Here is a 27,806-nt window from a genome sequence, read left to right as displayed (position 1 = left end):
CATCCGAGTATCTTAAATCAATAGTCTCTGAGTTCTTTAACCTTTAAATTGGCAAAATACTATCCAAGGTTCATTAAGGGCATCAACGATGACCAAACACAAACTAGAGTCACAGTGAAAGCAATTTTCAAGAATCCGGACCAATTATCATCTTATCATTTTGCTTTGAGTTCTTGATTTTCCTTGATATTATCTTCTTCGTTTGACATTGCTTCTCTGTTTTCGTCTGGACAATGGTTTACACCTGCGTCTATCTCTGGTCCCTTTAGAATGATTTTCTCTCTTCCGTTTCTTAGAACTCGCATTATTCTCCTCTGCTATGACTTCCCCAACCAAATCATCTTCGACCATTTTACGAACGAGAACATATAATCTAGGTTCTGATGAACTCGGCTCTAGAAAGATCTGTTTTTGTGACAACCCCCTCGAATCCTGTAAGAGAAATACATAGAAACTTGTTATATCACCACCATCTGTGAAATAACCAAAGATATGATGCTAAATTACCTTTCCAAAGTCTCCAGCAATGTTTTCAAATGCTTGATTTGCTTCTTCTGGACTTTTAAAAACAACAATCGCGCTATAGTAGTGACGGTCTTGTTTTTTCGACGGCTGCCAAAAGAAAATCAAGAAACAACGAGAGCCTCATAAAATACAGAATTTGGATAAGAATATGTATATGTTGAGTGGATTCATACCTTAACTTCATGTGGGATATCCCTGGAAACGACTCCATTTAACTCTTCATATGGAACATTGCAAGGGATTCTATGAAGGTAGAGCTTTGACTTCTCAGCTTCCAACATCTATATGGAATTATGCAGACAAAACGTTATGCTTTTATAAGTTTAGATTGAACTAATGAAGTTTGTGCAATCCAACTTACCTCTTTAGATAGTGGAACGGAGGTCTCTGCTCCATTATCTAGTATAGCAAGTACAAGTTTCATTGCAGCTTCTGCATCATGAACACAATTGTGTGGAACACCTTCTTTCTGCACTTCATATCCCAATATACACTGGAAATCAAATCAAATAAACAATGTGATACATCGGTCATGTACATACGAGATTCCATATCTCATGAGCAGAGGGTTGAGCTTTCACAGGCTTTACCTTGCACAGATAATTCAAAGAAGGTCTTTTAAGTCTTAAAGGCCTTCTTGTACCGTCATAGTTATACTTAAACACAAGTGAAGTATCAATTACTCTGGCATGATCCACCTTCAATACTAGTATCAATCATAAGTAAGTATGGTTCTGAAACTTATTTCAAAAAAACTAGGCGCAACTGAACCATTTTTACTAACCTTTTAGATCATGGTTCAAACTTTGACCAACCAAAATTGTATCCTCAGAGATAAACATCAGCAATTTTTCCTGCAAAAATGATTCACCAAATGTCATCAGAACAATAATTTGAAACCGCAAAACAAAAAAAAACAAGTCGGTATACATTATATACACAATGTACCTGTATATCTACCACAGATATAGTAGCCTTTTCAAGATCTTGAGCAGTAAGTCCAGTAATGAAAGTCCTATAGTCAACAACCGGTTGATTCGGTTTCACAAACTCATCAAGAATCACCTGATTTATTATCAGCACAGTTCTGTAAAAAACGAAAAGGTATACATCGAAAATAAAGCTGTAAAGAGACCTTTAAATCACGGTCAACTGCAGCAACTCTAACAACAGCTTCACTCCCATCTTCACAAAGAACCATCTCACAATCAATGGCAATCATTTCGATCTTTGTCGGTTCCATCTTCTTCTTGCCAAGCCCTGTTCTAACCCAATCCTGTTTTTTGCAACTCAAAGAGTTCAGCTTTTTTTTTTAATCAGTTACTCCATTCAACATAAAAACAAGATAAACACAAACCTCAGCGTTAGATGGGAACAAATAGTCTAATGGGTACTCATCATGCGTAAGAGTCATTCGAACTAGCCTCTGCACTGCCAACAACATTAGTTATGAAAATACTATTTACTAAACTAATTGCATTACGCAACCAAGAAGATAATGTGTTTCAATCTAAACCTGCTCAGCTGTCTCATCCAAAGATTTCTTTTTGAATTTCTCAAAAACATCATTGTCGAGTTTGAGAGACTTAGCCAACAGCTGAGAGCATAATAAAAAATTAGAAAAGTTTGTAACTTGAGATTATCATTATTAAAAAGTTGAGTTGTGTGTTTTGTCTTTTGAAACCTGCAAATCTTCTTTCTTCTTGAGTGTAGTAAGAAAAGCCACCAAATCATCTTTGCGCCGCTTTGAAGGATCACTTAAGCTCGAAGATCCTAGCTGTTTGTCATAAAAATCTAAAAACTCCTTCCAAGTTCCGTTTTCACCTTTTAGACCTAGCTTTTGCGCTACCTTCACCAGCTTTACTAAAACCTACTTAAAACCCCATAGATTTTACCAAAATTGATTAGAACGAAAAACAACCTTCGAATCCATGAATTTCTAGCTAACGTCGTATGAGAAAAAGAGACCTACCACTCCCTCTGCCGTGGCTAGCACGTCCTCCATGACCGATTCAGACAGCAGAACGGAAGCTTCTGACGGCGGCGGCTCGCTCGCCCTCGTAAAGGAGACAGATTGACAACACGTGCATAATCTATAATGGTCACGTGACTTCACACACACACACACAAACCACAATTATGGGCCTTGGGCATCTTTTTTTATAACTAGGTCTATATGTCTTTTCGTTGCTTTCACTTATTTATTTAATTATTAAATTTTACACAAGAGATGTTGAACAAGCAAGCTATATACAGCAAGTAGAAATGTGGAATATGCATCTTTGGACATTTTTACACAAAAGAAGAATACCAAAAAAGCTATAAAAAAAACCTAAAACTTGGGTCTTGAATAGATAGGATGACGACAAAGAGGACAAGAGCTTTTGGTCCGAATCCAGCGCCAAAGACAGAGTTTATGAAAAACATGACAACAATCATGTGTCTCTATAGATTCTTCGTCGTGGCATAATTCCTCAAGGCATATAGTACATTCGTTGACCGGAGTAATCGATTTGGCCGGGATACAAGTAGTCCAGCCTTTACTTTCTTCCATCAAGTGATATTCAACATCTTCTGCTTCAGCTTTGAGCTCGAAAGCTCTTCCTCTGCTTTCTCCGATGAGTTGAATGCCATACAAAACCAGAATCTCCCGAATCCTTGGCTCAACATCCGCCAAAACAAGAGACACGTGTCGAAGACATGTTTCTACGTCGGAGGCTGCTAGAAACTCTGAAGAGATCTCGAATTTGAGTTGAAGTGGTCGACCTAGTGATGTCTGTCCGAAAAGTCGTTCTTTCCCGGTGATCGGACGGTAGATGTCTCGTCGGAAAGTCGCTAGTGTGATGGAAAAATGGCTAGCGGAATTTGAATGGAAACGCGGTGAGAAAGTGACCGGGTAGAAAAAGACTCGCCGGTTGTTTTGCTTTTGCATGACTTTGTCCACCCAACAATCTACTTGTAATTGGACTTATATTTATAGAGATGACAGTACTCGATCCAAAACATATTCATGAAAAAGGAAACAAAAATTTATTCTACCGTGTCATCTTTATCTTCATTGAAAAGGAAGGAAAACAAAAAGTTTATTACTAATTTAAAATTTAATTCAAAACAAATCAACTTTAGTTAATTTTTATTTCTTGATCTATCTCCTTCCCAAGAACAATCCGCACATCAGGTAATCTCTCTCTCTAAAATTTGCACAGTTTTCAATTCCAAACAACAACCTAAACAATGAAAGCTCCTGGAAACAAAACAAAAGACTCCGCCATGACACTGTGAGTGCAAAGCCAAAATTAAGATATCATCAAAAGTAGCATTAAGATGATGTTGAAAATGTCATGAAAAATCCAGATTTTGCTCGATCGTGTTCTTGTTTCTTCAGTATGTGGCAGTAGTTGAGCTGGCATAAGAGATCACATAACAAAAGAAGAACAATCAATATCTGTTAAAAGGATTGCAATTTTTTTATGATCCTTGATAAGAAAAGAGAAACAAGAGAACTAACTAACCTCCATGCGAAATAGACTAGTTGGTACCACGATTCCTGCACCAACTGAGCTTCTGAATGTCTCCAACAACTTTGGAGCTGTGAAGTTCCTATACTTGTTCTCTGATAATTCCGCCATATTCCCGGCACATGCAAACACATGTCCGTGGATTCCTCTGTCTCTGAACCATTTCAATGGGAAATCAAAAGAAAGGTCTGCAAATGCAGTAACCGCAACATCTCCTCCCACAAAATCCCGTTCATATGTGTCACCACTCTCATCGTCCTGTACTTCCCTCCTTGGTTCGTTAGGACCCAATCCCCTAGTCTTGAATCCCCATAATGCAGATGGTCCTCCCAAAGAACACACAGGCGATATGTTTCCACCTAAGAAGAACCTCTCAGGTACACAAGAAGCTCTGCTCTTGTATCCGCTTCCCCATGGAAATGTGATTCCCCCAGCTATACCAAAGTTCAGAGCAGCACGATAAAACCCGAGTGGAACAGCATATCGAAGGTCGATTTCCTGCAAAAGGACAAGAAACCCTCAACATGATGTATGGCAAACATAAAAGAACCACATATGTTATAAAAGGGCTAACCAATCTTTTCATTCACTGCTACAATAAGTAAAGAGTGTCAGATGTACTTCGGAAGTTATGGATAAATGGTGCAAAAGCATAAACGAGGAACTAGGTGCCATGGAAGTTTTCTGAGTAATATATTTGTGCTACAACTTTCCACACTGTAATATATAGGTTTATGTAAATTCTGACATAAGAATGAAGAATCCCAAACCTGGCGCAAAAAGCGGAGAGTTCGACTATCAGGTGCAAGACCACCTATTTGAGAAGTCGAGATGAAAGAGTAACCTCGTGTTGGCCTCAAAGATGAGTTTCTCTGGTCAAATTTGAAAGTGTACTTCAGAGCAGAAACCAAATTATGACCCAGCTGTCTCCTTATTGATCTTGATGCCATTTGCGATGGGTCTATCAGGTTACGCCATGCAATATTATAGGCCAGCTCATGATACTTGCTAGCGATAAGCCCGAGGGAAAGACCAAGAGCTCGTTCTTTATAAGACGAAAACTTAAGCCAATCTTGGGTAGAAAGGTAAACCCGCGACGTAAATGGAGTAGGACGCCCTCTGAACCTTGGCAAATACATCCCCAAGCCGACCTCTGCAGAGTGATCACAGCCATAAGCAAGAGACCCGTCCCAGATATCTCCATACCCAAATATGTTCTTGTACTTCAAAGAGCCTTCAAGGCTTGATGACCGAGCCTACAAGAACATTAGACTTATGAACAACATTCAACATTTCAAATTCTCACAAGAACACTTAATCTGGAAATCACTAAAACACATGACATACAAAAGTCTATATATGAAATCCAAATCCAGAATTATCCTCATAAAGCAACAAATCCAACTCTATGCATCAATCAATGGATGTATCTAATTCTTCCTGCCAAGACCTAAGTATCCTAATCCACTGAAATAAGAAAACGAAAGTGATACCTCTGCTTTAGTGAAGGTTCCGATTTGACCGGTGATAGGGCTTTTGCTCTCAACAACATCGATAACAACATTGGTGGTACCAGGAAGCTCAGGAGGACCAGAATCAAGCGTAATTTTGACTGAATCGAAGATATCAAGCGCTTGTAGATTGAAATTGGCAACCTTAGAGGCTTTGAGAAGCTCCTGCAACGTAGTGGCTTGCCTCACAACATCCACCTCAGCCTCGATGACATGATCCTTAGTCTTCTCGTTTCCCTTGACGATCACGTCGTGAACACGCACAGCGACCGGAGTTGCTCGCATACGACGGAACAGAGACTCAGCTTTGATCCTATCCGCGATTGCATCCTCTCGCGTTCGAGGTTTCCCATCGTCTTCTTCCTCATACTCTTCCTCTTCTTCTTCGTCGCCGTTAATATCTCCTAGTTCTTCTCTTTCATCTTCAGATTCGATTTTGGGTTTTGATGGATTCGGGTCGGGTTTCTCCGCCGGATTCTCCATGAGAAGGAGCAAAGCAACTGAGAGTCAGAGATGAGCAAATCGGCGAAATCAATTTGACGGCTCCTCCAAAAAGCGTTTTACAATTCCTGTCAATACCTTACTGAACCGGTTATCTGATTATCTGGCTAACCGGCTGAGTGATTAGCTGGTTATCTGATTATCTGGTTAACCGGTTGACCGATTAGCCGGTTAGCTTTACGCAGGGATCGTGGAGCCTCTTGCTGTATCAGAACGTTTCAAAATCAAAAGGTGCACTCTTTTTTCAAATTCATATAATCCCTCTCTCTCTCTATCTCCCACTAGCCTTGTCCCTTTTTGCTTTCTTCAATTCGGCGAAGTAAAAATGGCGAAGAACGAGAACGGCTACGAGAATTTGCTGGCTTCATTGATCGTCGACATCAAATCATACTCTGGAAAAGACCATCTTCTTCCGTGGATCCGGTAATTTTGTCTATGTCTTACTCTTTGTGTCACCATTTTTGTGGGCGGGTCTGTATCTTTAAGTTCATAGAAACCTAATTGAATAGATGTTTGTGTTGATTTATGTGTCGTTGAATCTTGGGTCAATCTGAAACAGAGGTGTTAAGAAGATGAAAGAGAGTTTGCCGTCTCAGATATTGAACGAGAAGCTGCCGCGGTTTTTGCAGAAATGTGCAGAGTCATTTGAATCTGATAAGAGATATAAGAACGATTCGCGGTATATTCGTGTTTGGTTGCAGCTGGTAATGTACATTCACCCCTTGATTTTGCACTTGATTTTGATAGCAGATGTTGATTCGTTAGCATGTGGGTCTTAATGGGTGATGATGAATTGTTTGGGTAGATGGACTTTGTAGACGATCCAAGAGCTCTTTTAAGAACCATGGAAGCAAAAAGTATAGGGACCAAGAGGTCACTCTTCTACCAGGCATATGCTCTCCATTATGAGAAGATGAAGAGATTTGAGGATGCTGAGAAAATGTACCGTCTTGGGGTTCAAAAGTAAGTATTCTTGGAAACTCTAGAAAAATGTATTCGAGTGAGTATGCATATGCAACATATATCAATCAAATCTATTCTTGGTTTTGTGGATATGAGGAATGCTATAATGCCAGTTTGAGCTAGCATATGTGATATGTGGAAGACATGATTTAAATTGAGTGACTATTTCCTCTTGTTCCCAGCCTTGCAGAACCCATGGATGAGTTACAGAAATCATACTTGCAGTTCGTTACTCGCATGGAGAGGCACAAAAAGAAGAAGACACAGGTACTGTTTCCATAATTTGATTGCTCCGTTTGTATAAGGGTTACAATTTCTGCAGATGTCTGAATTTATGTTTCCTCTTGCAGCGTCAAGAACAAAAACTGTCTGGAAAGCACCACAAGGTTGATGAGAGGCAACAACATGAGCCTGTGTTGAATTTTGTTGATAAAGCCATTGTAGGGAAGCCTGAAGCAGAAAATGCTTGCCATCACGGTTTGGTGGATCCCACAATAAACATGAAGGAAGCCATGAATACAATCAACAACATGTTCAAAGAGCCTATAGAAACTGCTCCACTTCAGAGAAGATCACGACAGAGAAGTCAGAACAAAGAAAATCAAGGATGCAACAATAGCTTTGAGGTTTTTCTGGACGAGAATCTCGAATGTGAAACAGGGACAAGTGGAAAAGCAAAGACTAGTACTACTCAGTGTGGATCCCAGCCTAATCAAGAGTCCTTTGAGATATTCATTGATGATGAAAACACTGATGAAACTGCGGATGAAAATGATGAGGCTGGAAAAGCTTTTGTCTTTCTCCTGCCAAGAGACCATTCACCTGAAAGCTCTGAAGAAGCAGACAGAAACACTCCTCCTCGGGCTAGATTTAGAGAAGATACAGTTGTTCGTAGATTTGTTGGTTCAACAATCTCCGATGAGCCTGAAGCAGTTGAAAACGCCTGCCACCATGGCCTTGTTGACCCTACAGTAAACCTAAAGGAAGCTATGGAGGACATAAACAACATGTTTGGCGAACCAATCAATTTTGTTAGACCCAACCGCTCTAAAAACAAAGGAAAAGCAGTAGTAGAGACAAAACCAAATCCTGCTGCAGGTTTCTCAATACTCGAGGATGATGATGAAGAAGAAGCTGAGCAAGAACATCAAGGGAAGAGCCAGCCGACTCAGAGATTGCCTTCAAAATCAGATGAGCGCGAACTATTTGAACCAACGGTATGCACAAAAGTAGCCTTGGATGAAATCAACAAATTGTTTGCAATGCCAATGGACTTCTAAGGAACAAGGTATTTGGTTCCACTTTGTTCTACTCTCATAACGTATGCCTAGAAGCAGACAATGTTTGTGGTCGATGTTCCTGCTTTGTACCTCTCTGTTGTGTTAAATTATGAGAAATCTTTGTTCTTGTTGTAACTTGAAGACATATTTGTGTCGTAAGGTTTGAGATTTAGAATTATTCTGGTTATAATGTTTCTGTGACCAATGATTTAACCGATTTAAACTGAGCAAAATTGAGTCACAAGAGTCCCATTAGGCCATTACAATATTACTCAGCATCTTACAAACAATTGACAAACCATAAAACCAAAAAGATACAAAATAGAGAAAAATCAATAACATTGTCTTATGTAATTAGTATATGATGATCTTCAAAACCCAAATCAGTAAGTGGGTGGTGCAGTCGCAGGGCAGTGGTCAGGACGGAAAGCCAATGGACCAGCGGCGTAAATCACGGCCTCATAGTTAGTCCACTTGAGCCTCTTCTCTTCATATCGGAGTGGAGCTCCATCTAGAGCATTGTTAATGTTGGAGAAGAGATTGCAGTCTTCACGAGGAGAAGAGACGAGCTTGGCTCGGCAAGAATGAAGAGGATGGTCCAAGAAATGTGGAGTCATCTTGAAACCTTTGAGCTCACCATAGAAATGGCCGTAGGAATCAGTTCGAAAGACTTTGTAGAAACTCACTTGTTGCCTATGATTCTTGCAGATAATGCTGATTTTAGCTCCGGCTATAGCTTCTGCTCCGGCCAATGACCATGATCCGAATTTGTCGCAGGATTGACAGTACACCATTCCTTCCACTGCCGCTTCCACGGTTTTCACGGCAGGGTATGCGGTGGTTGGAGGAGGAGGAGGAGGAGTGTAAGCGTTGGCCAACACCGCCGTAGCAATGAGGATGACGAGAACGGAGAAGGGTAAGGCTCTTGAGTCCATGTTACTTGTTATACACTCTGCTTCTTAAACTTCTTCTTCTTCTTGATGTGTGATTCAGGGGTAAGAAATATGCGTATATATAGAAACATATAGAGGCTGGTATTTGATTGTGTAATTAGTTTAATTTTTTGAGAAATTTGACAAATTGTATGAAACGTGTGAGCGACTAATTATGAAGATTATACATGTATTGTATGAAATGGGGGCAGTTGCGGCTTATTACGTGACTGCCACCATTTTCTTTGTCAACGGAGTATATATTAAACTATTGTTTTGTTTATGCTCTGTTCAATACATCTTCTAAGAAGACTCAATATATGCGAGTAAAATACTTAAATTATAGAATAATGTAAAAATTAGTTTCAGATGTTTTCGGACAAAGCTAGGATGTGATGATGTATGAGGTACTAATAACCATATAACAAAAGGACCAAACAGAGGAATTTGGGTAAAGAACGCTTGCTCTTTATAACTTAAAAAAGTCTACGAACTCTCTCTGCTAGAATATGAAAAGCAAAACAACTATGGATAATCGGTTCACCAGAATCTTTTATAATTTAGAAATCAAACCTTACATGTTGGGTCCTCTTGCAATGAGAATGTCCCCATAAGGCTCTGCTTGGTTTACCTTGATGACTCCGCGAGTAGCTAACACTGGACATATAAACAATAATCATAGTCAGGTTTTTTTATGCTCAAAGAAAGTGAAATTAAGTTGAAGTAGAAGTTAGTACCACAGGATTGGAAGAAGAGTTTAGCTGCAGCGTTTCTGTCCATTCCAACAGCGAGCTTGTTAAGAGATTCCACTTGAGGAGCTCCAGGTGTTTCAAAGTGTGTCTTCAGGTGACTGTGTTTCGTTTATAGATCTCATCATTGTTACTCAGTATATAGATTTGGCAGATAATTTTGAATCTCTTACCTTTTGATGCTATCTGTTATCATCTCGTCTGATTGATTGCACACTGGCTTTTGAGTCTGTGTAGATGCAGTTTCAAATAGTATTTCTGTGAAAAAGAAGCCACGTTAAGGTTTGTAAGATGGTGTTTTTGAAAGTTGTATAGGATCAAAAGACAATTAAAAACTTCTACCTTTATCGGCTGTGAAGCGTTTTTCAGGTAACATTGAAAACTCAAACTCATATTCACGGTGCTCCCACGGTCTCTCTTCCGCCACTGGTTCGAGTCCTCTTCTTGGTGAGGAATTTGGTCTTTTTCTATTGGGCATGCGACTGATTTGGTAAGCAGAAGAAGATTTAGTGATCGTCTTCCAATGGAAAACTTGTTTGTAAGTTACTATTGGTTTTAGTATCAGAGAAACTTAGATGTGTTCTTAACCTTTTAGAGCTGATCTCTATGTTGTTAATTGAAGCTGCTCCACGTGCGGATGGTGTACTAGGCATGGATCTCACATCATCTCCTGTAATTCCCATGAAAATCAAATAACTTACGCTAAATATTCCACAATACCAAGCTATGATCTGAAGACTGGATAAAATAGAGAAGCTTTTAACCAGAATAGAATGGCGTGACATTAATATCAGCAGCCTGGCGGTTAATAGTTTCAGGGCTTGCTCGAGATCCAGCCATCATGCTTTCTACTGAAGCACCTTTCCCAGTACGAACTGTCCGGAGTATTTCTGCGGGACTATCAAGATTTTGGGAGCTTGTGTCACTGCGCTCATGCTGCATAAATCCACATTCTGTTAGAGAGAATATGAAATGTGCCTTTCTCTTATTGATACTAAACTTTCAGGAAAGAATATGCTTCCGCGACTTACATGGTCTGTTTGATGGTGGTTATGCATTCTCTCCTGAACAAACCCTGGAGATTGTTCCGCACGGAGATCAGGATGTCGAGATTCTGTATCGACATTTCCAAATGTCAGATTCGTTTCAACAAGGAGAAAACAAAAAACCAACAGTTATGGATAGAGAGAGACCAGATGATGAGGTTTGAAGAACTTGAGTATTCTTTGACCAAAGCTGGTAAAGCTGAGGCGGGTAAGAACTGTCCTTTTCAAAGAGTTGTGTAGGTGGCATATTCGCACGTTTGAAACTTTCCATGTCTGGCCGGATAGTTCCTCGAACCTACAAAAAGATGTCAGATGTAAGGCCAACATGAGCACCAGTTAATACAATAAAGGCCAATGAGTTCAAAAATTTGAACCTTTCTCTTTTCCCCCCTACAGAGAATGTCAGAAGTATCCTGGAGCCATGACTGGTAAACATGACCAGCGATAATAGTTTGCTCATAATCCATCGCTGAAGTAGCTGTCTTTCTTGCTCTCTTTTTCGCTGGTTGTGGTCTATCGTGTTCCTGCATGCAGAACAAAACCCAATTCAATGTATTTTCTACTAGATGAGGGTATTCCTAGTAAGTGAAAATACCTCTTTGTCCGGTATGTTTTGTTCCTCCATCTGCTCAGCAAATCCGTCCCTACGATTCTCCTGTTGCTCCTGGCGCTGAGGGCTTGTGGGGTTGACTCCTGCAGATGGCTAAAGATTAGTAAATTTGTTCTGCTCTGTTCACGAAGCTCAGTGTTCATATCATTCAGAAGCTTCAACAAAAATACATTCCCAGGTCACATACATGATTATTATACAAGAGACTCGCCCAAGTCATTGTTATTGGCTTCATAAACTTAACACTATTTAAAAATTGAAAACAATTTCATCTTTGACTCAAAAATTCATATCCCCATACAATAACCAGATGTCACGATTATAGAAGGGAAGAGTGACATAACTATCTACCTTCGGGAATGTCATGATGACGAGGTGGTGATGGGATGAGAGTTGTAGGTATTTCAGCGCCTTCTCTTGGATTGGAGTTCATCTGTGTTTCATCATCTCCTTCGATGTCAAATCTGAGATGCCATTAAAAAGCAGAATAGAATAGAACAAATCATCACCAGCTTTTTGCTGAAAGGTGGATGAAAGAAAATACAGAAATAGTGAAACGCTACAACTTCTACCTTCAACAGTTATTCGAGAAGGTTTAAAATCTGGGAATTAAAGACTGAAGATAGATAGTGGGATTGAAAGCTCACCTTTCAAAACGATCATATGTTTCATTGTTGGTCTGGAATGAACCATGATACTCAAAGAGTGTGATATTCTCGGCATCAGCTGAGAATGTTACAGAAATTGACAAGCGGATAAATGTAAGTTATTAACATGTCGTATACTCACAAAGGTTTTGTCTCAAGATACTCACCTTGATGGAACTGCTGTCCAAGATCTTCTGGCTCGGGGTTATTGTTAACATGGGATTCATCTAACCGCTGCAAAGAGATAAAACCACGCAATGAATTAGATCAACTGAAGATGCACACGAGTAATCATTGGTATACAAGGAGATGAACACTACTATGATCAATTCACATTAACAGTTGCATCTTTTGTGCATTGTCCATTTCCACAGCCCATAGGTTACACGTCAAAATCTTAAGCGATGTTCAAATGATTTTGGTTTGAGTTCATATGCTTCAAGTTCCAAAAAGATTTTCCTTTGAAATATTCACCTGTAGACTAAAATGAGGCTACTCATAAACCACATGCTTGAGTTAGACCAAGTCTTAGGTGCCCTTTATGCGCCAACTTATTTACTCCACTTTTATGGGCAATGAAGAATGATGGCTACTGATTTTTCTATATCTTATACACTGTTTTAGGTTGGAGAGTTCAAGCCACAATTCTACGAATTGATGAATATTGAGACGTAGAAAGAAAATAAATACCCAATTCAATCTAGAATTCACAGGGAATTGAGTTGATTACCATGGAAATAAAAGTCTGCTGAAAATCCATGTAATTGCCAAATTTAGGAACATTACGAGTCTGTTCAAAATCTCCAAAATCAGCTTCTTCGTTCTCAGGCAATGTAACAGCCTCTTTCCTGCAAACAAAAAAATCCAACACGCCAATCATTTCTATTATTCTTCACGACAATGTTCTTATGTTTACGATTTGATCCTTCAGAATCCTTCAATGGCATGAGAAGCTCCTTCAAGGAAGAAGATGTGACATTACCTGGCATGGGTTTTTCCTTTAGGTAGTAAAGTGGGATCCGGAACAGATTTTGTGCGCCAAGCTCCATTAATTTCAACCTGAGAAAAATAAACACATGTGAAAATCCAGAAATCGAGGTACGTGAATATGATTTTGACGGGGAAACAAAAAATAGAAGAGGATCGGAGAAGATTTGATTACCAGAAAGCGATTAACATCATCTGAAATATTGACGGAAAATAAAACCCAGAAAAAGAGCAGAGTCTCATCAGAAAAAGAGGAGAGTGTAAACTTAAATCCCAAAATTCAAAAATGATTTGAATCAGAAAATTACCGAATAGGAGCTTCACTTTCCTCTCATAAACAATCACAACACCACCTATCGAATAAACAAAACATTGAAGAACCCAGAATGTGAAGAACTGAGGAAAAAAAAAATCCGATGAGCAAAAGCATACCCATAAGAATCCCGGAGAGTCTAAGAGCCATCGGAACCGACGGATTCAAAATCTCTTCGCTGTAAGAGTAAAGTAACCAACAAAAATGGAAAAATCAACGTTCGTTTTCATGGCAGGAACACCAAAAAAATCGAAGCAGAGTAAAACCCAAAAAAAGGGCGAACACTATCTCATCTCCTCTCACCAGATTTGAATGATATCGAGCTTATCTAGTTTCTTCCGGTTGATCTTCGCGTGCAATGTAGCGGCCATCCTTAAGAAGAAGAAAAATCAAAAACAGAGTTTAGAGATTTTACTCTATGCATTCACTAATAATCCATATACAGATCAATCAATGGAAATCGCAGTGACGATTTGAAGCAGTGACAAGTGCTTGATCGCGACAAGGAAGTTCCCAGCCGATTTCAAAAACAGATACAGAAACAGAGGTTGCAAAATCATCGTGATAATCGGAAAACGTTTCACTGATAGAATTTGACTCACCATATCTGACCCAACGGAGCTTTTCGAGCTAGAAGCTGGTGAGAATAAAACATGATTCAGCTCAAGCAAAAAAAATCCAAACTCAGGAAGAGAAAAAAAGAGAAGCGAGTCTTTGCGTGGAGAAGAAGCTGAATCTGAGTAAATAGTTTTTTTAATGCGTTTCTTTATGTGTAAATTTGTCTGTATATAGATTTATGAAGCCGCCATGAGAGCTTAAGAAGGGAAAACTCGCAGTGATCGTAGCGGGAGAGGAGAGAGTAAGCATGTCAGGAGAAAGGCTAAAATTAAGTGACAGTGACGAAAGTGTCACTAGTAGCCCTCTCTTATTTTGACACGTGCACAGATTATAAGTAACCACACGTGACGCTAAAATAAATTTCGAATTCCGTTACCGTCGCTGGTCCCCACACTGTTACTATCAAACTCTCCAGTCTCAACATTTCCTTTCTACTATCTGCCAATTTAGGATGTCAAACGACACGTAGTTGATTCTCCGAAATATAAAAACGCTTTGGTGTTTAATTACGTCCCTTCTCTCTCTCCAGTCTCCATTGAAGTTCGCATCGGCGAGCTCGGATAATCAAAAACACAGAAGCTATCATGCCAGAAAATCAAAACGGCGCCGTTAAGTTCTTCTTCACACTTGCTTTTCTCACTGCTACCGCCGTTTCTCGTCCTTCCTCGCCGGATCGATTCCTTAGATCGGCTTCGACTTGTCTCCGGTCACCGGTCGAGCCTCAGGAGTACGAGGAGCTCAGGCGGCCCCTACCGTCCGATCAGCTAACGCCGTCATGCTCGCATGTCCTCTTCCGCCATTCATTCGCCAACACCATCAACAGACCTCCTTTTACCACTCCATACACTCCCCCTTCCAGCTGCATATCGCCGCCGTGGTCTTATGTTGTACTTGACCTACGCGCCGCCTCGAGTGGCGATCAGTACGATCGTATCTCCGGCTTGTGGCTCGGCGGAGTGGAGCTACTTCGCACCAGTACGGCGGAGCCGAGTCCATCCGGAATCTTCTGGAATGTTCGGAAAGACGTCTCTAGGTATTCCTCGCTCTTTATGAGATCCGATTTAAATGTCACAATGATGCTTGAGAACATAGTCAACGATGTTTACACAGGCATCTATCATATCAATGTCACCCTCATCTTCTACGAATTCAATCCTATTGCGTCAAATTTGAAGATTAGTAACAGATTAGGGTTTGTGGATTCCCAGAAAAGAGATCAAACCCCTGCGGATTTGATAATTCCGGTATGTGACGGAGGGAACAGAGGGTTCTGGTTCATGATCGAGAACCCCAGAGAAACTTACTCAAAAGGAATTCAAATTCCGTCCAACACTCGTCAGATTGTGCTGGAACTATATGTATCGTTCCATGGAAACGATGAGTTCTGGTATTCAAACCCGCCAAATTCTTATATCAGAACGAACAATCTAACAACCGGGCGTGGCAATGGTGCATACCGGGAAGTTTTTGTTAAGATAGATGGGAGATACGTGGGATCCGAGGTGCCATTTCCGGTGATCTTTACTGGTGGAATCAATCCCTTGTTCTGGGAACCAGTTGTAGCAATCGGTGCCTTCAATCTACCTTCCTATGACATGGACTTGACGCCATTTCTCGGGTTGCTTTTAGATGGAAAGTCTCATGAGTTTGCGTTTGGGGTCAACGATGGGATATCATACTGGCTTGTGGACGCTAATTTGCACCTCTGGTTAGATCACGGGTCTTCGAATGTTGAAGCTGGGTCTAGACTTTATGATAGCCCGAGTCGGCATATGATGAGACAAGAACAGCTTGAACAGCTTGATGGGTCGTTTAAGGTTGAAGCAGAGGTAAGTAGTGAATATGATGGCTGGGTTAGATCAAGTAAAGGTAATCTGACCACCATGGTCAAGAGCATGTTCAAGGTTGACAGCTTGGTGAGGTTCGAGAAAAACGGAACATACAAGAGGGTTGAGCAGAGAGTGAAGACCGAACGGATCGTGGAGGTGACTTCTGAATCGGGTAAACCGGTGAATCGAGTCGTGCACCAGCGGACATATCCTCTTACAGTGATCACTTCTACTCTTAGAGGGTTAACCAACGACAAGGATACGTATATGCTCGTGACGAATGTTTCACACGCCTTGAATGAGACACATTCAGATGGAGAGGCTTTGATCCAAGTTTATAGCAGACAAGACTCAGAGGGTTGGATGGAGGTTGAAGATCACAATGTCTTGGCTGGTGAAGCGAGCACAAAACAGAGTCTTAGCTATATCGATGAATTCAGCTGTTATTCCCGCACCATCGTTGCGGCTAATGGGGAGATTGCCCAGGACAGTTCATCTGATTCTTGTACTTCGTCTTCATTCTCAGAGCTCAACACTATTGAGCAGCTTATCATAACCAATGTTATGAAACACTTGTCGTGAATAAGAGATGCTTGTACTACTAACCATGTTTGGGGTCAAACAAAAAATACTGTTTTTGCTCAAAGGGAAACAAAATTGTAGGATCTAAAGCAGAAACAGCAGTTACAATGCTTTTGCTTTTGTTCATTCAATTATCCCGCTACCTCCATCGATATCGACTTCTCCCATTCCAGTGTCTTCTTCTTCATCTTCGCTTCCCTCATCACCACTCATTTCTTCATTATCCATTCTAAGCTTAGCCATGTGCTCAGCAAGCAATTTGTCATCACGCTCACTCACCTAAAAATGTTGTAGCACATTAAAGTCACGGAACCGAAGAAAAGGAGTGACTGAAGTAGCAAATTCAGTCAACTAGTCATAGAAAAAGGCTACAAGACTTACCGCACGAGCACCTTCTTTAACGACAAGTTTACCCTTGTGTTCCTCAATTGCAGTAATGCATGCTTCAATTGCTTTATTCAGAGTCACTATTCCTTTTTCCTACTCAGTCAGAACAAGAAAGTGTCAATGTTACTATGTAATCCTCAATGTATCTCAAAACGGTTTCCGCTTATAAATAGGAGCACACCCAACAACCATAAACATACCTTGTAATGGGTGTGAGTTGTGAGTACATAAAGTGGTGGAGCAACGAGCTTGATTTTGACTGGACAATCATCAGTACCTACAGCCTCTGCCTTCTTCATGGCTTCCTGTAAATTCATAATAATAGCCAAACATCTTTAGCTAGAAGTAGAAAACAAACAGAGAAAACAAAAAAAAAAAACAGATAAGAAAAAGGAAAAGACTGACCTTGATGTGGAGAACTCCATCAAACTGAAAACACTTCAATTCAATATCAGCACGAATCTTCATTGGCTGTGGTGTCATTCTCCTCCTAATGTCCTTCAAAAATGCATCTTTCAATTCTTCAGACACAGCCGGGACAACTTTGGTCACCTGTACAGAAGATATGTTATAAGTCTTCATGATCAAATTAAAACAATGATAGAGAAGGCTGCTCAAGGCAAAGAGTGTTGTTACCTCCACACCATCAGGTCCAGTTTCTTTAACTTCTCGGGTAAGAGCATCGAAAACTGAATCAGGATCAGTGACAACAATTTTGAAAGCCTGAAACACACAGTCCAAGGTACACACCATCACAACATAGTTCGTACAAACGACAATGGGCCAACTATTACATAATAAAATCTTTGGAACTATTACCTCAAAAGCATGTCCATGCTTCTTATACAATGGCCAACCGATGTTTACGTATAGCTCCTACAAAAAAGAAGGTTTTTCCTCAGAAATTGGACCTTGTTTCAGTTCAAGAACATTGACCTACATTCAAACAAATTCGAGAAGAGTCAGAGAATCGTATGAATGAATATACCTCCAAATCGACACCAACAGTCTCAGCAACATGACGCATGATAGAGTGAACAAGCTTGCTCTTATTATACCTCTCCTCACAAGCCTCTTTGTCCTCATCACTAACCCTACGTTTACTGAGATCAATGTAACCTCTCTCTCTATCGACACGAAGGACCATAACAGGCTCGGTACGACCGACCTTGATTAAGCTACTGATACTACGAATCCGACGGCGAGAGAGCTCGGAGAACAGGATCATTCCTTCGATGTTGTTGTATTCAAGGAGAGATACGTAAGCTCCCATGTCAGCGATGGTCTTCACCTGAATCATCACCGCCATGTCTACATCAGGGTATCTCGATTCGTACATACGACATTCTAGATTCGGAGCAGGATTCGCCATGGTTATGAGATTCTTGAGAAAAGATTTCGGAAGCTACGAATTACAGAGAAAGTAAGATTGAGTTTCTTAGTAGAGAGCGTCGAGGATTGAGATTTAGGGTTTTCAAAATTGGTACGATTCTGTCGTTAAAAATAGTCGACGTCGTATAATCTTCAATCTCGCCGAGTCGCTCACATTCTCACGGCCCATTCTAGTACGACACCGTTTTTGTAGTTGGCTTGCTAACGATACCGTTTAATCTACAAAATAAAAGTACTGAAATTACTAAAAAGGTTATGAAACTAATTGATTCAAATAAAGAGATTAAAATGTTGAGATTAGCTTAACTTAATGAGCTGTGTATTTTTGGTAATATGTCGTAAATTAATTTACAACTTCAACCTCTTAATAATCGAAATATTCTTAGTTTACCCCATTATTTTAACTTGGGAAAAGTTCATCGAGAAGTATTTCGAATCGTGACCACTCACTCATAGTCATTTCTCTCCTTTCTTCGACCTCACACCAAAGAACATAAAAGAAGGAAATTGTAAGTTAGAACTAAAAGGCGAACACGAAGATTCATGCTTTCAGATGAGTCTAATCTTTATGAACCTTAATTATTACAAATCTTGCTTGTTCTTATCGAATCTACAGTTCTTTTTTTGGTTTTTTTTTTTGTCCATGTCTGTTTTGACTTTGTTGCCAAGGAATTTACTAAAACTAGTAAGTCTAAGCTCGTTCAGTCGTTTGCAATGTTTTAATTGAATCAATGGTTTGTTCTTCTTCCTCTATTGGATGTCATGGAAGTAAAAATCTTCAGGAATCTTCTTTGCCTTGATTCTGAGATTTTTGGAATTTAAAAGTTTAATCCTTTCCTACACTTCTTGTAATGATCAAAGATTACTGTGATTTTGTAAATTTTTCTATCGGTTCATAGTTTGTGATTTTGAGTTAAGTTGTTAAGAAATCATGCAAACTGCCAGAAATTTTTGTCCAGAATTGCAAATTGAAATTGATTTCGGTTTGGTTTACTTTGGTTTTGAAATTAAAAATGATTTTGGTCCGGTTAGCAATTGGTTTTGAGAAAAAAACAAAAAAAGTCACGCGATAGAGAATTTGGAGAGAAATGCGTCGATACAAAAAGGCATGAATTGGAAAGGGGTTTACCCACAGAATCGCTCTCACTCGCTCAACGCGCTCTTTCTGCGAGTGGGTACGAAATAGAGCCTTCTGATTGGTTTAGAAACGCAAAAAAAAAATGAAATAGTAGACATGTTGCTAGCTATGTTATTATTTACTTTTCCTCTCCTTAGGCAAAAACTAGATTCACGCTTTCAGATTTCAACTGGTGAGTGCTAAAATATGTATAAACCTTAATCATTGTTAATCGTCTTTGTTATCATCGAATCTATAGTTCTGGTATGAATTTTTTGGTTGTCCTGCTCTGTTTTTACTTTGTTGCCCAGAACTTTTACTAAAACTAGAAAGCTAAGCTCGTTTGTTATGTTTCATTTGGAGCAGTAAATTGTTCTTCTTCCTCCATTGGATGTGTATTTTTGTTTGTTCTTTATGTTCATTGTGTTGACTTGTCGGTTTTAGTGGAATGAACAAGTTGAGAGTGAAACTGAGACTAGTCGTCGTCCTTTGAATCTTTCAGATAAGGACCAACATATACCACAAGGCAAAGAATCTGTGCATGAAAAGGTTTGTTATTATTATCAACCTTATAATCATTAATTCATTATCGTATGGTTCATATCCTTGAACTGACTAAACAAACCATCAATGGTCTTATTAGATCGCAGGTTCGGAAATGAACCATAATTCAAATCAACCCACAACAACAAAGCTTTGAACTCACACGCTCTACTTCAACCACAAGGTTAGGGGAAGCATCCAACTCCTGCCATGAACCATCTTCACCACAGGTTTGAACCACGAACCGGACTCCCTTCACATCTGATCCAACGACCATTTCAGAGACATAATAAGCATCAACATGAGCTGTTCCAAGAAACACTTTCTCGCTTCTTGGTTCTTCCATAACCTTCCTTGGTCTATACTCACTCGAACTCAGATTCTCTGCATATACATTGTACTTTGGAAAGACAGAATCTTCTTCAGGGTGCTTCAATCTCCATTCTAGCTTACAACTTAAGGTCTTGGAGCCAGAATCACCCGGTACAAACTTTACGTGATGAGCCTCTATAACCCATGATGACGCCAGAGGATAAACCTTGGCTTTTTGCTGGCTCTTGATGGAGATATGTCCAAGCAATGCAAAATACTCTAGTGTGTTTGTTTCTTCTGTGAGATCATCTGGTCTGGAGCAGAAGGCAGATATCTCAGTCAGTGTGTGCCCATCTAAAACAAGGTTTGTTTCGTGTACTGTCCAACCGGATGTGGTCTGTTTTGATGTGAGAAGACATGGCAGGAACATGTCGCCAAATCTGTTGATAGATTCATTTGGCACCATAAGCATGGACTTTTTCTCTTGTGAAGGAGATGAAAAATGGAGCAGAATGCTTAGCTCGGATCTTTTATCTGACTTCACCTGCACCAGTCCAAAGACTTACATGATGAGTAAAACTTAAAGATTGAAACTTTGTAAAGATGAGGAGGAGCTCAAATCTTATGCGTTAACTTACAGAAAAGAAGATTGAGATTGGGGCAGCAGAGAGCTGAAGCTGAGGTTTGAATAGTCTTGCTGTGAAATGTGCATTTCTCTTTAGTTTTCCTCTGAAACTGACGTTCCCTCCTCCATTATAAGATGCTTCTCGACCACTAGCATATATGTGTGCTTAATTGTTAGATGCCAAAACAATTTCTTCTTAAGCTTCTTGAAAATCAAATATGAGGCTAGTATTAGGGATTTAGGGTCAGAACTCACTCAACAGTGACCTGAATGGTCTCTGAATTCCTTCCTTCATTGAATTCTAGGAATGGCTGTCACAAAGAACACAGCAGAAGAAATTATCAAATTGGTATATAGATAAGTCCAGATTAAAAATGTGACAAAAAAGGAAATGAGCTCTAGTGCAATAAAAGCTAGAACAAGGAGTGACCATTGAACCTGTAGACTTTGGCATGAGATGTTGTACCAGGGAGCTTCTGATAATTTCCGACCTCCAAGAGAGGTATGAGAACCAAGGCCCTATATAATAAACAAGTGGAGAGTTTCAAAACTCAGTAGAACATAGAATAGCCATGCTCATTTGCATCTATTCATTGGGAACAAAGTTTGACTTCACCTGATTAAAATCTGAGTAGAAAGGTAGGACTTGAGGATATGTTTGAACTATACCCCATGACTTCTCAACAAGTGACCACCATCTAAAGAAAGATAACATATGATGAATAAGATTGCAAAGATTAATTTTACCATCACATTTGGCCATTTGCAAGTATTACTTGTTTTGTGCCGTGTAAAAATCCGGGGGTTGCTCGGTTTCGTATACCCATCCAGGAGCAAATATCGCAGCTGATACATTACTGCTCTTCAGCAAATCAAGAGCAACATTTGCCTACAATACAAAAGAATTGAACAAACGTATAAAAACTTTATATGCAGCTTGAACATTGCAGACTACTGGTTGAATGAATTTGTTAGAATAAAGATACATACAGTCCATTGCCCACCACCGTAAGTTCCCCGACCAAACACATCTATTCCCATGTAGACATCATATTTTCTATCACCGGCAATTTCAGCTGATGCTTTGGGGTAGTTCTCCTGAAAGAGATACCTACTCAGTACTCATATCACAATCAAAACATATAAGATGAATGAAGATGAAGTGATTGATTGAAGTGAAAGGCCAAACCTTCCATGTATAGTTCATGAATATACCATCGCATATATCAAAGAAAGGTTTATTATTCTCGGTTAACTGATCTTGCCAAGCAAGATGACCATCAATAGTGACACTATCATACCTACAAAAAAAAAGTAATAGAAAAGATCAGTATAGTCTAGAAACAGATGAATGATTTTGACAAAAAGAAAAGCTTCTCAACACTCACCATATAACTAAACCTCCAGGTACAGATGAATGCATGACTTTTGTTAGATGGCTTACAAAAACCATCAAATTTGGAATTTGAACTTCATCTATTACATTCTCTATATTTATCTGCAAGTAACAATTCACAAGCAAAGTAAATTATCAATAATATTGCTGAACAAAGAGATCCATATATAGCAAAAAGAAAAATCACCAGCCAGCCATCAAAGCCAAGAGCAGCAGCAAGTTCAGCCAAACGCTCTGCATACATCTGCGCAGATTCCTTTGTGGCCAACAACTCTTTGCAGGTAGCTTTTCCTTCGTCCCATTCTGTGATGAAAGTCCCCAATACCTTAACATTTCCATAAAACACACACAAGAAAATGAATCATTCCTTATAACAACCATAATTGTACTTCTCTGCTTTCACAGACCAAGACAACCAAACTCCCTATCACTTATTCATTTCCTCTCTAATCAAAGTTCAACTTTTTTCTACGACTTGCAACGACTTTACTCACTTACATTCAATGATCGAAACTTGAGTTACTTTAACTATATAAATCAGCTAAACTTTGAAAAGTCAACACATTGACTTACTTTGACGCCATGTCTGTGAGCAGTGTTGGTCCAACAAGGAGGAGGAAGAGTCACTAGAGAGTGAGAGAAGTAAACGAAAACGTCCATCAAATACCAATCCCAGATGGCGTAACCAGCGTTGTTTCCACATCCTTGTACCCACTTATCATCGACGTAGCCTCCTTTCATGTCATGACAAACCAAGAGCCTAGGTCGATCCGACAACGCGCCAATGTTCCGACGGAGAGGTACGGAGGAACGGTTAAAGGGATAATGAAAGGAATCGAAGTAAGAGCGAGACTTCAAGTCTTGAAGAGTTTTGATTGGGAAAGAGATTGGTGTCGATGGCTTAGTCGGATCGAAAGGTGGAGGACTTGGAGCTGGTGGTGCCACTGACATGACTTCTTCGTTGGATAGAGACGGATTTGCGAAAATTCAAACAAGTCAACGGCAAAAGACGAAGAAGACGATGATACAGAGAGATTTTTGTTTTTATTTTTGTTGTGTCATGAAATACCTTAGTGATGGTGATAGTCGTTAATTTATTATTATGGAGGGCATTTACTAGCATGTGCAAGCGTGCACACTCTCCTATGAAGATCGAATTTGCTCTATAGATATATTCACAATTTATTTGCTAAATTTATTAGGAAACATATATAAAAGTGAGACTCGTAGAACGAAAAAGGACATAACATGATCCGATATTAATTCTCACCCAAAAAAAAAAAAAAAAATTAACAGAATCACATATGATATGAGAGTAGAAAGACACTAAGCTTAGTCCAATCTCAGCATGCAGGTTTTGTTTCTTCTCATCAGAATAAATCATCATCTCCTGTAAGTCTTTCATATTCATCTTCTTTAATTAACCCTTTCTTTACTTTTATCATCAACTTATAATCTCGATCCATCACTTCTTCATCTTCAGCAGTTTGAATAGTTTGTCTTTGTTTCCCCGTTAACTTTCTCGACGCTTTCTTAGGATCATTACTAGCAGAAGCATCAACCCTTTTTCTCTTGCCTTTCTCTTTTTTCTCTTCTTGCCGTTTCTCTTTCCTTACTTGTAAGTTTTGCTGTCTTTGTTTCTCCCGATATTTGTCCCTGCGTTGATTCAAAACATTCAGGTTTAGAGAAATGCCAACTTGTCAACTCAGAAAGCATATGATTCCTGAAGACACGGATGTACAAAGACTTCACACTACAAAAGCTTGTTTCCTCTAAATCTAAAAATGGTCATTGTACGTGTAGACGAGTTGAATGTATCAAGTTTCAGATTTTTAGTGTCTCGGAAACTAAGGGAATGGGAGAAGGCGGATATATATCATAAATGTTTAGGGATTATGGTAGAAAAACCTACTTGAATTTTATTTCTTCAAACTTGACACCTTCAACTGGTGTGAAACCCTCACTGGAAAGTCTGTGTTGTTTAACTTCAGACATTGAAGGAAGATACAAGAGGCCATATCCCATGGCTAACTTTCCAATCTCAAGGTCTTTCCATCTGTAAGTTAAGACCCAAAACAAAAAAAAAAACTTTTCAATTACAAAACTGATAGAGCGATAAAGAATTTTGAGAAACAGAAAAATGACTGAGCCTCATGAATGAACCTGAAAATGAAAGAGCAGTGATGCTCCTTATAAGCACGGACAAAGGAAACAAATGCCTTTAATCCCTTCTCCATCACTGCTCGGTCCTTCATGGCAGCTGAACGTATCTGAACACATTGTAGTAATAAACAATGTGATTAACACACAGATAGACAGAGCGACCCTTCTTGTGTGCAACAGAGAGAGAGAGATATGGAGGTTTTCTTACAATCGGGATGACATCGGATGCGTCCTCAGAGCATTTTCTCTCTTCCAAAGGGACTCTTCTTATGCGCATAAACTCTACATAGGCTTCTTCCTACACATATATGCAAGTGAACTTTTCAGCTTTTCATGCTTTCTGATGTAACTATGGGGTGCACAAGAGAACATAAAGTGGTCAAAGCTAAACCTTGGGCAGTAAAAACACAATGGCCCTCCCTTGTCTTCCTAATCTTGCAGTTCTGCCGGCCCTGTGGTTGAACATATTTGGGTCTTGTGGGGGATCATACTGCATGAACATGTTCGAACCTCTGAATCTTAAATATTGCAACAAAGATGTCATAATAATGTAAACAAAACATTATTGGAATCTACCTGAACAACATAATCAATGCCTGGAATATCAAGTCCACGTGCAGCAACGTCTGTGCACAGAAGGGCACCACTTGATGCTTTAGTAAACGAAGCTAATGCCTTGTCTCTTGCATTCTGATGTGTTAAGTATATTTCATCAAAACCTTTAAATAGCAATAGGTAATGAGGTGATAAGGAAAATTAAAATCTATCATAGTAATTTACCTGCTTCATATCCCCATGGATAGGAATTAAAGATATGGACTTCAGGGCAGGAATTTTTGAAAGTACGAGTCCCCAGTAGTCAACAGAAGCACAGGTCATGAAGAATCTGCAGCGTTACTTAGACTATTTATAAGGATGCTTCATTTTATATAAGTCTGTGTGGAATATTTAAACTTACACTATAAGCTTTTTATCACTGTTCTTGATGAGGAGATCAACTAGTTGTGATGATTTTTTATCTGCTTCGCATTCCATATACTGTAGAGACAAGGAGAAATAAACCGCTAAGAAACGCATCGGTAGGACATGTAAAGATAGAACATCGGTTTCTACTAAAAAGAAGTATATACATATGCAACACATATGATCAATAGGTATTTTCAATACAACAAACTTGCTACCAAGAGAAGGGAATACAATAGAGCTACGAAGAGAATCGTATAACTACTGGATACTTACAAATTAGAAGGAAATCCTTCGTAAATCAGGTCACAGTAATGCTAAATGATAACGAAGGATACAACAGGAAAACTAACTACTCTGAAACATATTATTACATAATTATATATTGAACTTATGCTACCTCAAGATGAAGACCAGAAGGGGTTTTCGAGTTTGTCAATTGCTGGGATGATTCCGACTTCGACTTAGCTCGAACTTCAACTCTCACAGGGTTCCTAAGCCCAGCCTTGGCGAGCTCTTCAACGCCCTCTGTTTGTGTAGCTGAAAAGAGGCCAGTCCTCCTCTGCTTTGGCAAGCGTGAGATAATGTAATTCACCTGCCTTTGGAACCCCATCTCCAAAAGCCTATCTGCCTCATCTAGAATAAGAATCTACATACGCAAAACGATTCAGTTTAAGTAAAAAAACTAAACTTTTAAGTTGTTTAGACAACATAACCACACCAAGCTATAGATTCAACAACATCTATCTTAAAACAAATCCTTGATTGAAGAAAAGTACCTCAAGATTTCGAAAATCCAGAATCTCCATTCGTTCCATAATATCAGAAAGTCTTCCAGGTGTACCAATCAAGACATTGCATCCTTCTTCTTCAATAATCTTCATGTCAGCTTTCACCTCTCGGCCTCCAACAAGCAACACAGAGTTCACATTTGCCAAAGTCGAAACAAATGGTTGTGCGACATTATATATCTGCGTTGATAGCTCTCTCGTTGGCGATATAATCACCCCCATGACCTGTAATTTAATTTCAAAGATAAGCTCACAATCGAAACAAAAATCCTAATTTCCAGATTAGTTGGCAATTATCTTACCTGGTGAGGCTTCGGAGGGAATGAGGTGGATCGACGGAGGATTTCTACGAGGGGAACGACGAAAGCTAGGGTTTTTCCAGAACCAGTGGCAGCGTCGACGGCAACATCCTTGTAACTACAGAGTAAAGGGATCGTCGCGGCTTGAACCGGAGTGCAGAACTCGAAATCAGACTGATTAAGAGCCTCAATGATATCTCCGGAGAGTGGAGGTTCGAGGTCGGAGAAACGCGTCTCCGTTAGAGCTTTGTTTATGTTCGCCGATGAATCCATGACGGCCGCCGCTGCCTCTCGTTGCTCACTTCCCGCTTTAACCTTGCAGTAACCTTGCAATGACTGAAAACAAAACGCAGCGTTTTGATCAATTCGGTTCGGTATTATGTTGGAATTCACAACCCAGGCTTAAATACTGAACCGGTAACCAATTGATGCCCGGATTTCTCCCAGAAAAGCTTTACTAATATGAAAGAAATGTATAATTTCGGCCCATTTGTTTTGAGCTAATTCTTGGGCCTCGCCACTTATAAATATTATTACCGTTCTTAATCAGACATTTGAAGTATCTCAGCACTAATTTGGGACAACAAAGGATAAAATGTCACGAATAATTTTGTAAGATGTGGTACGATAGTTTACGTATCTTCATTTTTGTGTATTATAAACAAAAATTACTTTTAAAATTTTAATCATTTGTGTATATATGGATTTGAATATGGTGGTGACACGATGATAGTGATAGAATAGTACAAATATGTTTATCTCAATTTATTTGTTCGAAAAGAAAGAAAAAGAGGATGTTTTACCAAACACAAAATAAAGTGATACAATAGATTATAAATATAAAGAATTTTGTAGCAATAAATACTATGATATTTAATACTTATCTTTTGATTCGTACCAAAAAAAAATAAAAATTGTTATCTTTTGAGTTTTGATATTGGTTATACATTTGTTTTTCTTTACATCCAATATTATATAGTAAGATAATTTTAATAACACTAATCAACATTTAATCAATAATATAGTAGTGTGCTTGATGATATATAATACTCTTTTGACAAGATTTTGATAATTTGTTATTGTCCTTGTTTGTATTATTATTAAAAGGAAATTGGATAAAAAGAAATATTAACTCTTTAAGACCGGCATAAGGGTTCGTTGTATCATATCCCACTAGGGGCAGAAAAAACTAGCAAGTTGCAACGCG

General features: G+C 39.3%; 10 protein-coding genes and 1 long non-coding RNA gene across 13 annotated transcripts; 3 read left to right on the top strand and 8 right to left on the bottom strand.

The window, feature by feature from the left end:
- Positions 1-9: 9 nt before the first annotated feature.
- SDN2 (small RNA degrading nuclease 2) lies at positions 10-2,667 on the bottom strand. Of its 2 annotated transcripts, NM_120636.4 has the most exons (12): positions 2,498-2,667; positions 2,210-2,395; positions 2,042-2,122; positions 1,883-1,951; positions 1,661-1,801; positions 1,474-1,590; positions 1,310-1,379; positions 1,116-1,231; positions 887-1,018; positions 699-806; positions 508-612; positions 10-432 (listed from the first exon to the last, which is right to left on the bottom strand). In NM_120636.4, the coding sequence occupies exons 1-12, from the start codon at positions 2,528-2,530 to the stop codon at positions 190-192; spliced, it is 1,401 nt and encodes a 466-aa protein (NP_196173.1). In that variant the 5' UTR covers positions 2,531-2,667; the 3' UTR covers positions 10-189. The 2 variants fall into 2 exon arrangements, with proteins under 2 accessions (NP_196173.1, NP_001119175.1); NM_001125703.2 differs by having other exon boundaries at positions 508-806.
- A 3-nt stretch (positions 2,668-2,670) lies between these two features.
- Positions 2,671-3,471, bottom strand: AT5G05530 (RING/U-box superfamily protein). Its single transcript, NM_120635.3, has one exon. The coding sequence runs from the start codon at positions 3,455-3,457 to the stop codon at positions 2,858-2,860; it is 600 nt and encodes a 199-aa protein (NP_196172.1). The 5' UTR covers positions 3,458-3,471; the 3' UTR covers positions 2,671-2,857.
- Positions 3,472-3,532: 61 nt separating this feature from the next.
- AT5G05520 (Outer membrane OMP85 family protein) lies at positions 3,533-6,150 on the bottom strand. Its single transcript, NM_120634.4, has 4 exons — positions 5,537-6,150; positions 4,814-5,299; positions 4,038-4,541; positions 3,533-3,928 (listed from the first exon to the last, which is right to left on the bottom strand). Exons 1-4 carry the CDS (start codon positions 6,035-6,037, stop codon positions 3,845-3,847), a joined length of 1,575 nt encoding a protein of 524 aa, NP_568157.1. The 5' UTR covers positions 6,038-6,150; the 3' UTR covers positions 3,533-3,844.
- A 59-nt stretch (positions 6,151-6,209) lies between these two features.
- On the top strand, positions 6,210-8,390 carry AT5G05510 (Mad3/BUB1 homology region 1). Its single transcript, NM_120633.3, has 5 exons — positions 6,210-6,478; positions 6,615-6,759; positions 6,861-7,018; positions 7,201-7,285; positions 7,369-8,390. Exons 1-5 carry the CDS (start codon positions 6,381-6,383, stop codon positions 8,296-8,298), a joined length of 1,416 nt encoding a protein of 471 aa, NP_196170.1. The 5' UTR covers positions 6,210-6,380; the 3' UTR covers positions 8,299-8,390.
- Positions 8,391-8,470: 80 nt separating this feature from the next.
- MOP10 (Pollen Ole e 1 allergen and extensin family protein) lies at positions 8,471-9,339 on the bottom strand. The gene has a single exon (NM_120632.2). The coding sequence runs from the start codon at positions 9,231-9,233 to the stop codon at positions 8,682-8,684; it is 552 nt and encodes a 183-aa protein (NP_568156.1). The 5' UTR covers positions 9,234-9,339; the 3' UTR covers positions 8,471-8,681.
- A 340-nt stretch (positions 9,340-9,679) lies between these two features.
- On the bottom strand, positions 9,680-14,743 carry SYN1 (Rad21/Rec8-like family protein). Of its 2 annotated transcripts, NM_180442.2 has the most exons (21): positions 14,577-14,743; positions 14,185-14,219; positions 13,886-13,954; positions 13,702-13,760; positions 13,578-13,622; positions 13,445-13,464; positions 13,265-13,341; positions 13,013-13,130; positions 12,450-12,516; positions 12,283-12,361; positions 11,987-12,099; positions 11,621-11,718; positions 11,400-11,549; positions 11,173-11,320; positions 11,011-11,093; positions 10,744-10,915; positions 10,568-10,649; positions 10,322-10,461; positions 10,153-10,237; positions 9,968-10,080; positions 9,715-9,887 (listed from the first exon to the last, which is right to left on the bottom strand). In NM_180442.2, exons 1-21 carry the CDS (start codon positions 14,622-14,624, stop codon positions 9,805-9,807), a joined length of 1,884 nt encoding a protein of 627 aa, NP_850773.1. In that variant the 5' UTR covers positions 14,625-14,743; the 3' UTR covers positions 9,715-9,804. The 2 variants fall into 2 exon arrangements, with proteins under 2 accessions (NP_196168.1, NP_850773.1); NM_120631.2 differs by lacking the exon at positions 14,577-14,743 and having other exon boundaries at positions 9,680-9,887; positions 14,185-14,386.
- Positions 14,679-16,777, top strand: AT5G05480 (Peptide-N4-(N-acetyl-beta-glucosaminyl)asparagine amidase A protein). Its single transcript, NM_120630.3, has one exon. It carries the CDS (start codon positions 14,785-14,787, stop codon positions 16,609-16,611), a length of 1,827 nt encoding a protein of 608 aa, NP_568155.1. The 5' UTR covers positions 14,679-14,784; the 3' UTR covers positions 16,612-16,777.
- EIF2 ALPHA (eukaryotic translation initiation factor 2 alpha subunit) lies at positions 16,609-18,491 on the bottom strand. The gene is made up of 7 exons (NM_120629.3): positions 17,987-18,491; positions 17,818-17,874; positions 17,635-17,721; positions 17,404-17,550; positions 17,199-17,303; positions 16,993-17,091; positions 16,609-16,890 (listed from the first exon to the last, which is right to left on the bottom strand). The coding sequence occupies exons 1-7, from the start codon at positions 18,368-18,370 to the stop codon at positions 16,735-16,737; spliced, it is 1,035 nt and encodes a 344-aa protein (NP_196166.1). The 5' UTR covers positions 18,371-18,491; the 3' UTR covers positions 16,609-16,734.
- A 1,086-nt stretch (positions 18,492-19,577) lies between these two features.
- On the top strand, positions 19,578-19,812 carry AT5G01055. The gene has a single exon (NR_142474.1). It is a non-coding gene; the product is annotated as an other RNA (long non-coding RNA).
- Positions 19,813-19,841: 29 nt separating this feature from the next.
- On the bottom strand, positions 19,842-23,442 carry ENGase85A (Glycosyl hydrolase family 85). The gene is made up of 11 exons (NM_120628.5): positions 22,957-23,442; positions 22,571-22,708; positions 22,376-22,485; positions 22,177-22,288; positions 21,978-22,085; positions 21,764-21,876; positions 21,604-21,685; positions 21,426-21,506; positions 21,243-21,298; positions 21,001-21,136; positions 19,842-20,906 (listed from the first exon to the last, which is right to left on the bottom strand). Exons 1-11 carry the CDS (start codon positions 23,332-23,334, stop codon positions 20,178-20,180), a joined length of 2,043 nt encoding a protein of 680 aa, NP_196165.3. The 5' UTR covers positions 23,335-23,442; the 3' UTR covers positions 19,842-20,177.
- A 119-nt stretch (positions 23,443-23,561) lies between these two features.
- Positions 23,562-27,212, bottom strand: AT5G05450 (P-loop containing nucleoside triphosphate hydrolases superfamily protein). Its single transcript, NM_120627.5, has 11 exons — positions 26,603-27,212; positions 26,289-26,525; positions 25,910-26,158; positions 25,505-25,584; positions 25,327-25,432; positions 25,123-25,236; positions 24,938-25,036; positions 24,755-24,844; positions 24,547-24,653; positions 24,296-24,439; positions 23,562-24,039 (listed from the first exon to the last, which is right to left on the bottom strand). The coding sequence occupies exons 1-11, from the start codon at positions 26,870-26,872 to the stop codon at positions 23,754-23,756; spliced, it is 1,782 nt and encodes a 593-aa protein (NP_196164.1). The 5' UTR covers positions 26,873-27,212; the 3' UTR covers positions 23,562-23,753.
- Between the last annotated feature and the right edge of the window lie 594 nt (positions 27,213-27,806).

Source organism: Arabidopsis thaliana, chromosome 5 (assembly GCF_000001735.4).
Source record: "Arabidopsis thaliana chromosome 5, partial sequence".
NCBI classification, from domain to species: domain Eukaryota; kingdom Viridiplantae; phylum Streptophyta; class Magnoliopsida; order Brassicales; family Brassicaceae; genus Arabidopsis; species Arabidopsis thaliana.
This window is presented reverse-complemented; position numbering and strand designations above follow the sequence as displayed.

What these genes read in the sequence shown, in the direction of transcription:
- AT5G05520 (NM_120634.4), bottom strand. Translation starts at nt 6,037, where the DNA reads ATGGAGAATCCGGCGGAGAAACCCGACCCGAATCCATCAAAACCCAAA. An exon ending in CTCTCCGCTTTTTGCGCCAG is followed by an intron (nt 4,542 to 4,813) that starts GTTTGGGATTCT and finishes GTCCTTTTGCAG; the next exon opens with GAAATCGACCTTCGATATGC. An exon ending in CTAGTCTATTTCGCATGGAG is followed by an intron (nt 3,929 to 4,037) that starts GTTAGTTAGTTC and finishes CTCTTATGCCAG; the next exon opens with CTCAACTACTGCCACATACT.
- SDN2 (NM_120636.4), bottom strand. Translation starts at nt 2,530, where the DNA reads ATGGAGGACGTGCTAGCCACGGCAGAGGGAGTG. An exon ending in TTTGAACCATGATCTAAAAG is followed by an intron (nt 1,232 to 1,309) that starts GTTAGTAAAAAT and finishes GATTGATACTAG; the next exon opens with TATTGAAGGTGGATCATGCC. An exon ending in CCGTTCCACTATCTAAAGAG is followed by an intron (nt 807 to 886) that starts GTAAGTTGGATT and finishes AATTCCATATAG; the next exon opens with ATGTTGGAAGCTGAGAAGTC.
- SYN1 (NM_180442.2), bottom strand. Translation starts at nt 14,624, where the DNA reads ATGTTGAGACTGGAGAGTTTGATAGTAACAGTGTGGGGACCAGCGACG. An exon ending in ACTCTCCGGGATTCTTATGG is followed by an intron (nt 13,623 to 13,701) that starts GTATGCTTTTGC and finishes TTTATTCGATAG; the next exon opens with GTGGTGTTGTGATTGTTTAT. An exon ending in AGCAGACTTTTATTTCCATG is followed by an intron (nt 12,517 to 13,012) that starts GTAATCAACTCA and finishes ATCTCTTTGCAG; the next exon opens with CGGTTAGATGAATCCCATGT.
- ENGase85A (NM_120628.5), bottom strand. Translation starts at nt 23,334, where the DNA reads ATGTCAGTGGCACCACCAGCTCCAAGTCCTCCACCTTTCGATCCGACT. An exon ending in ACCATTCAGGTCACTGTTGA is followed by an intron (nt 21,137 to 21,242) that starts GTGAGTTCTGAC and finishes CATATATGCTAG; the next exon opens with TGGTCGAGAAGCATCTTATA. An exon ending in CAATCTCAATCTTCTTTTCT is followed by an intron (nt 20,907 to 21,000) that starts GTAAGTTAACGC and finishes GGACTGGTGCAG; the next exon opens with GTGAAGTCAGATAAAAGATC.
- AT5G05510 (NM_120633.3), top strand. Translation starts at nt 6,381, where the DNA reads ATGGCGAAGAACGAGAACGGCTACGAGAATTTGCTGGCTTCATTGATC. An exon ending in TTCGTGTTTGGTTGCAGCTG is followed by an intron (nt 6,760 to 6,860) that starts GTAATGTACATT and finishes TTGTTTGGGTAG; the next exon opens with ATGGACTTTGTAGACGATCC. An exon ending in ACAAAAAGAAGAAGACACAG is followed by an intron (nt 7,286 to 7,368) that starts GTACTGTTTCCA and finishes TTCCTCTTGCAG; the next exon opens with CGTCAAGAACAAAAACTGTC.
- AT5G05530 (NM_120635.3), bottom strand. Translation starts at nt 3,457, where the DNA reads ATGCAAAAGCAAAACAACCGGCGAGTCTTTTTCTACCCGGTCACTTTC.
- AT5G05450 (NM_120627.5), bottom strand. Translation starts at nt 26,872, where the DNA reads ATGGATTCATCGGCGAACATAAACAAAGCTCTAACGGAGACGCGTTTC. An exon ending in TCCATGGGGATATGAAGCAG is followed by an intron (nt 25,237 to 25,326) that starts GTAAATTACTAT and finishes TTAACACATCAG; the next exon opens with AATGCAAGAGACAAGGCATT. An exon ending in GCATTGATTATGTTGTTCAG is followed by an intron (nt 25,037 to 25,122) that starts GTAGATTCCAAT and finishes ATGTTCATGCAG; the next exon opens with TATGATCCCCCACAAGACCC.
- MOP10 (NM_120632.2), bottom strand. Translation starts at nt 9,233, where the DNA reads ATGGACTCAAGAGCCTTACCCTTCTCCGTTCTCGTCATCCTCATTGCT.
- AT5G05480 (NM_120630.3), top strand. Translation starts at nt 14,785, where the DNA reads ATGCCAGAAAATCAAAACGGCGCCGTTAAGTTCTTCTTCACACTTGCT.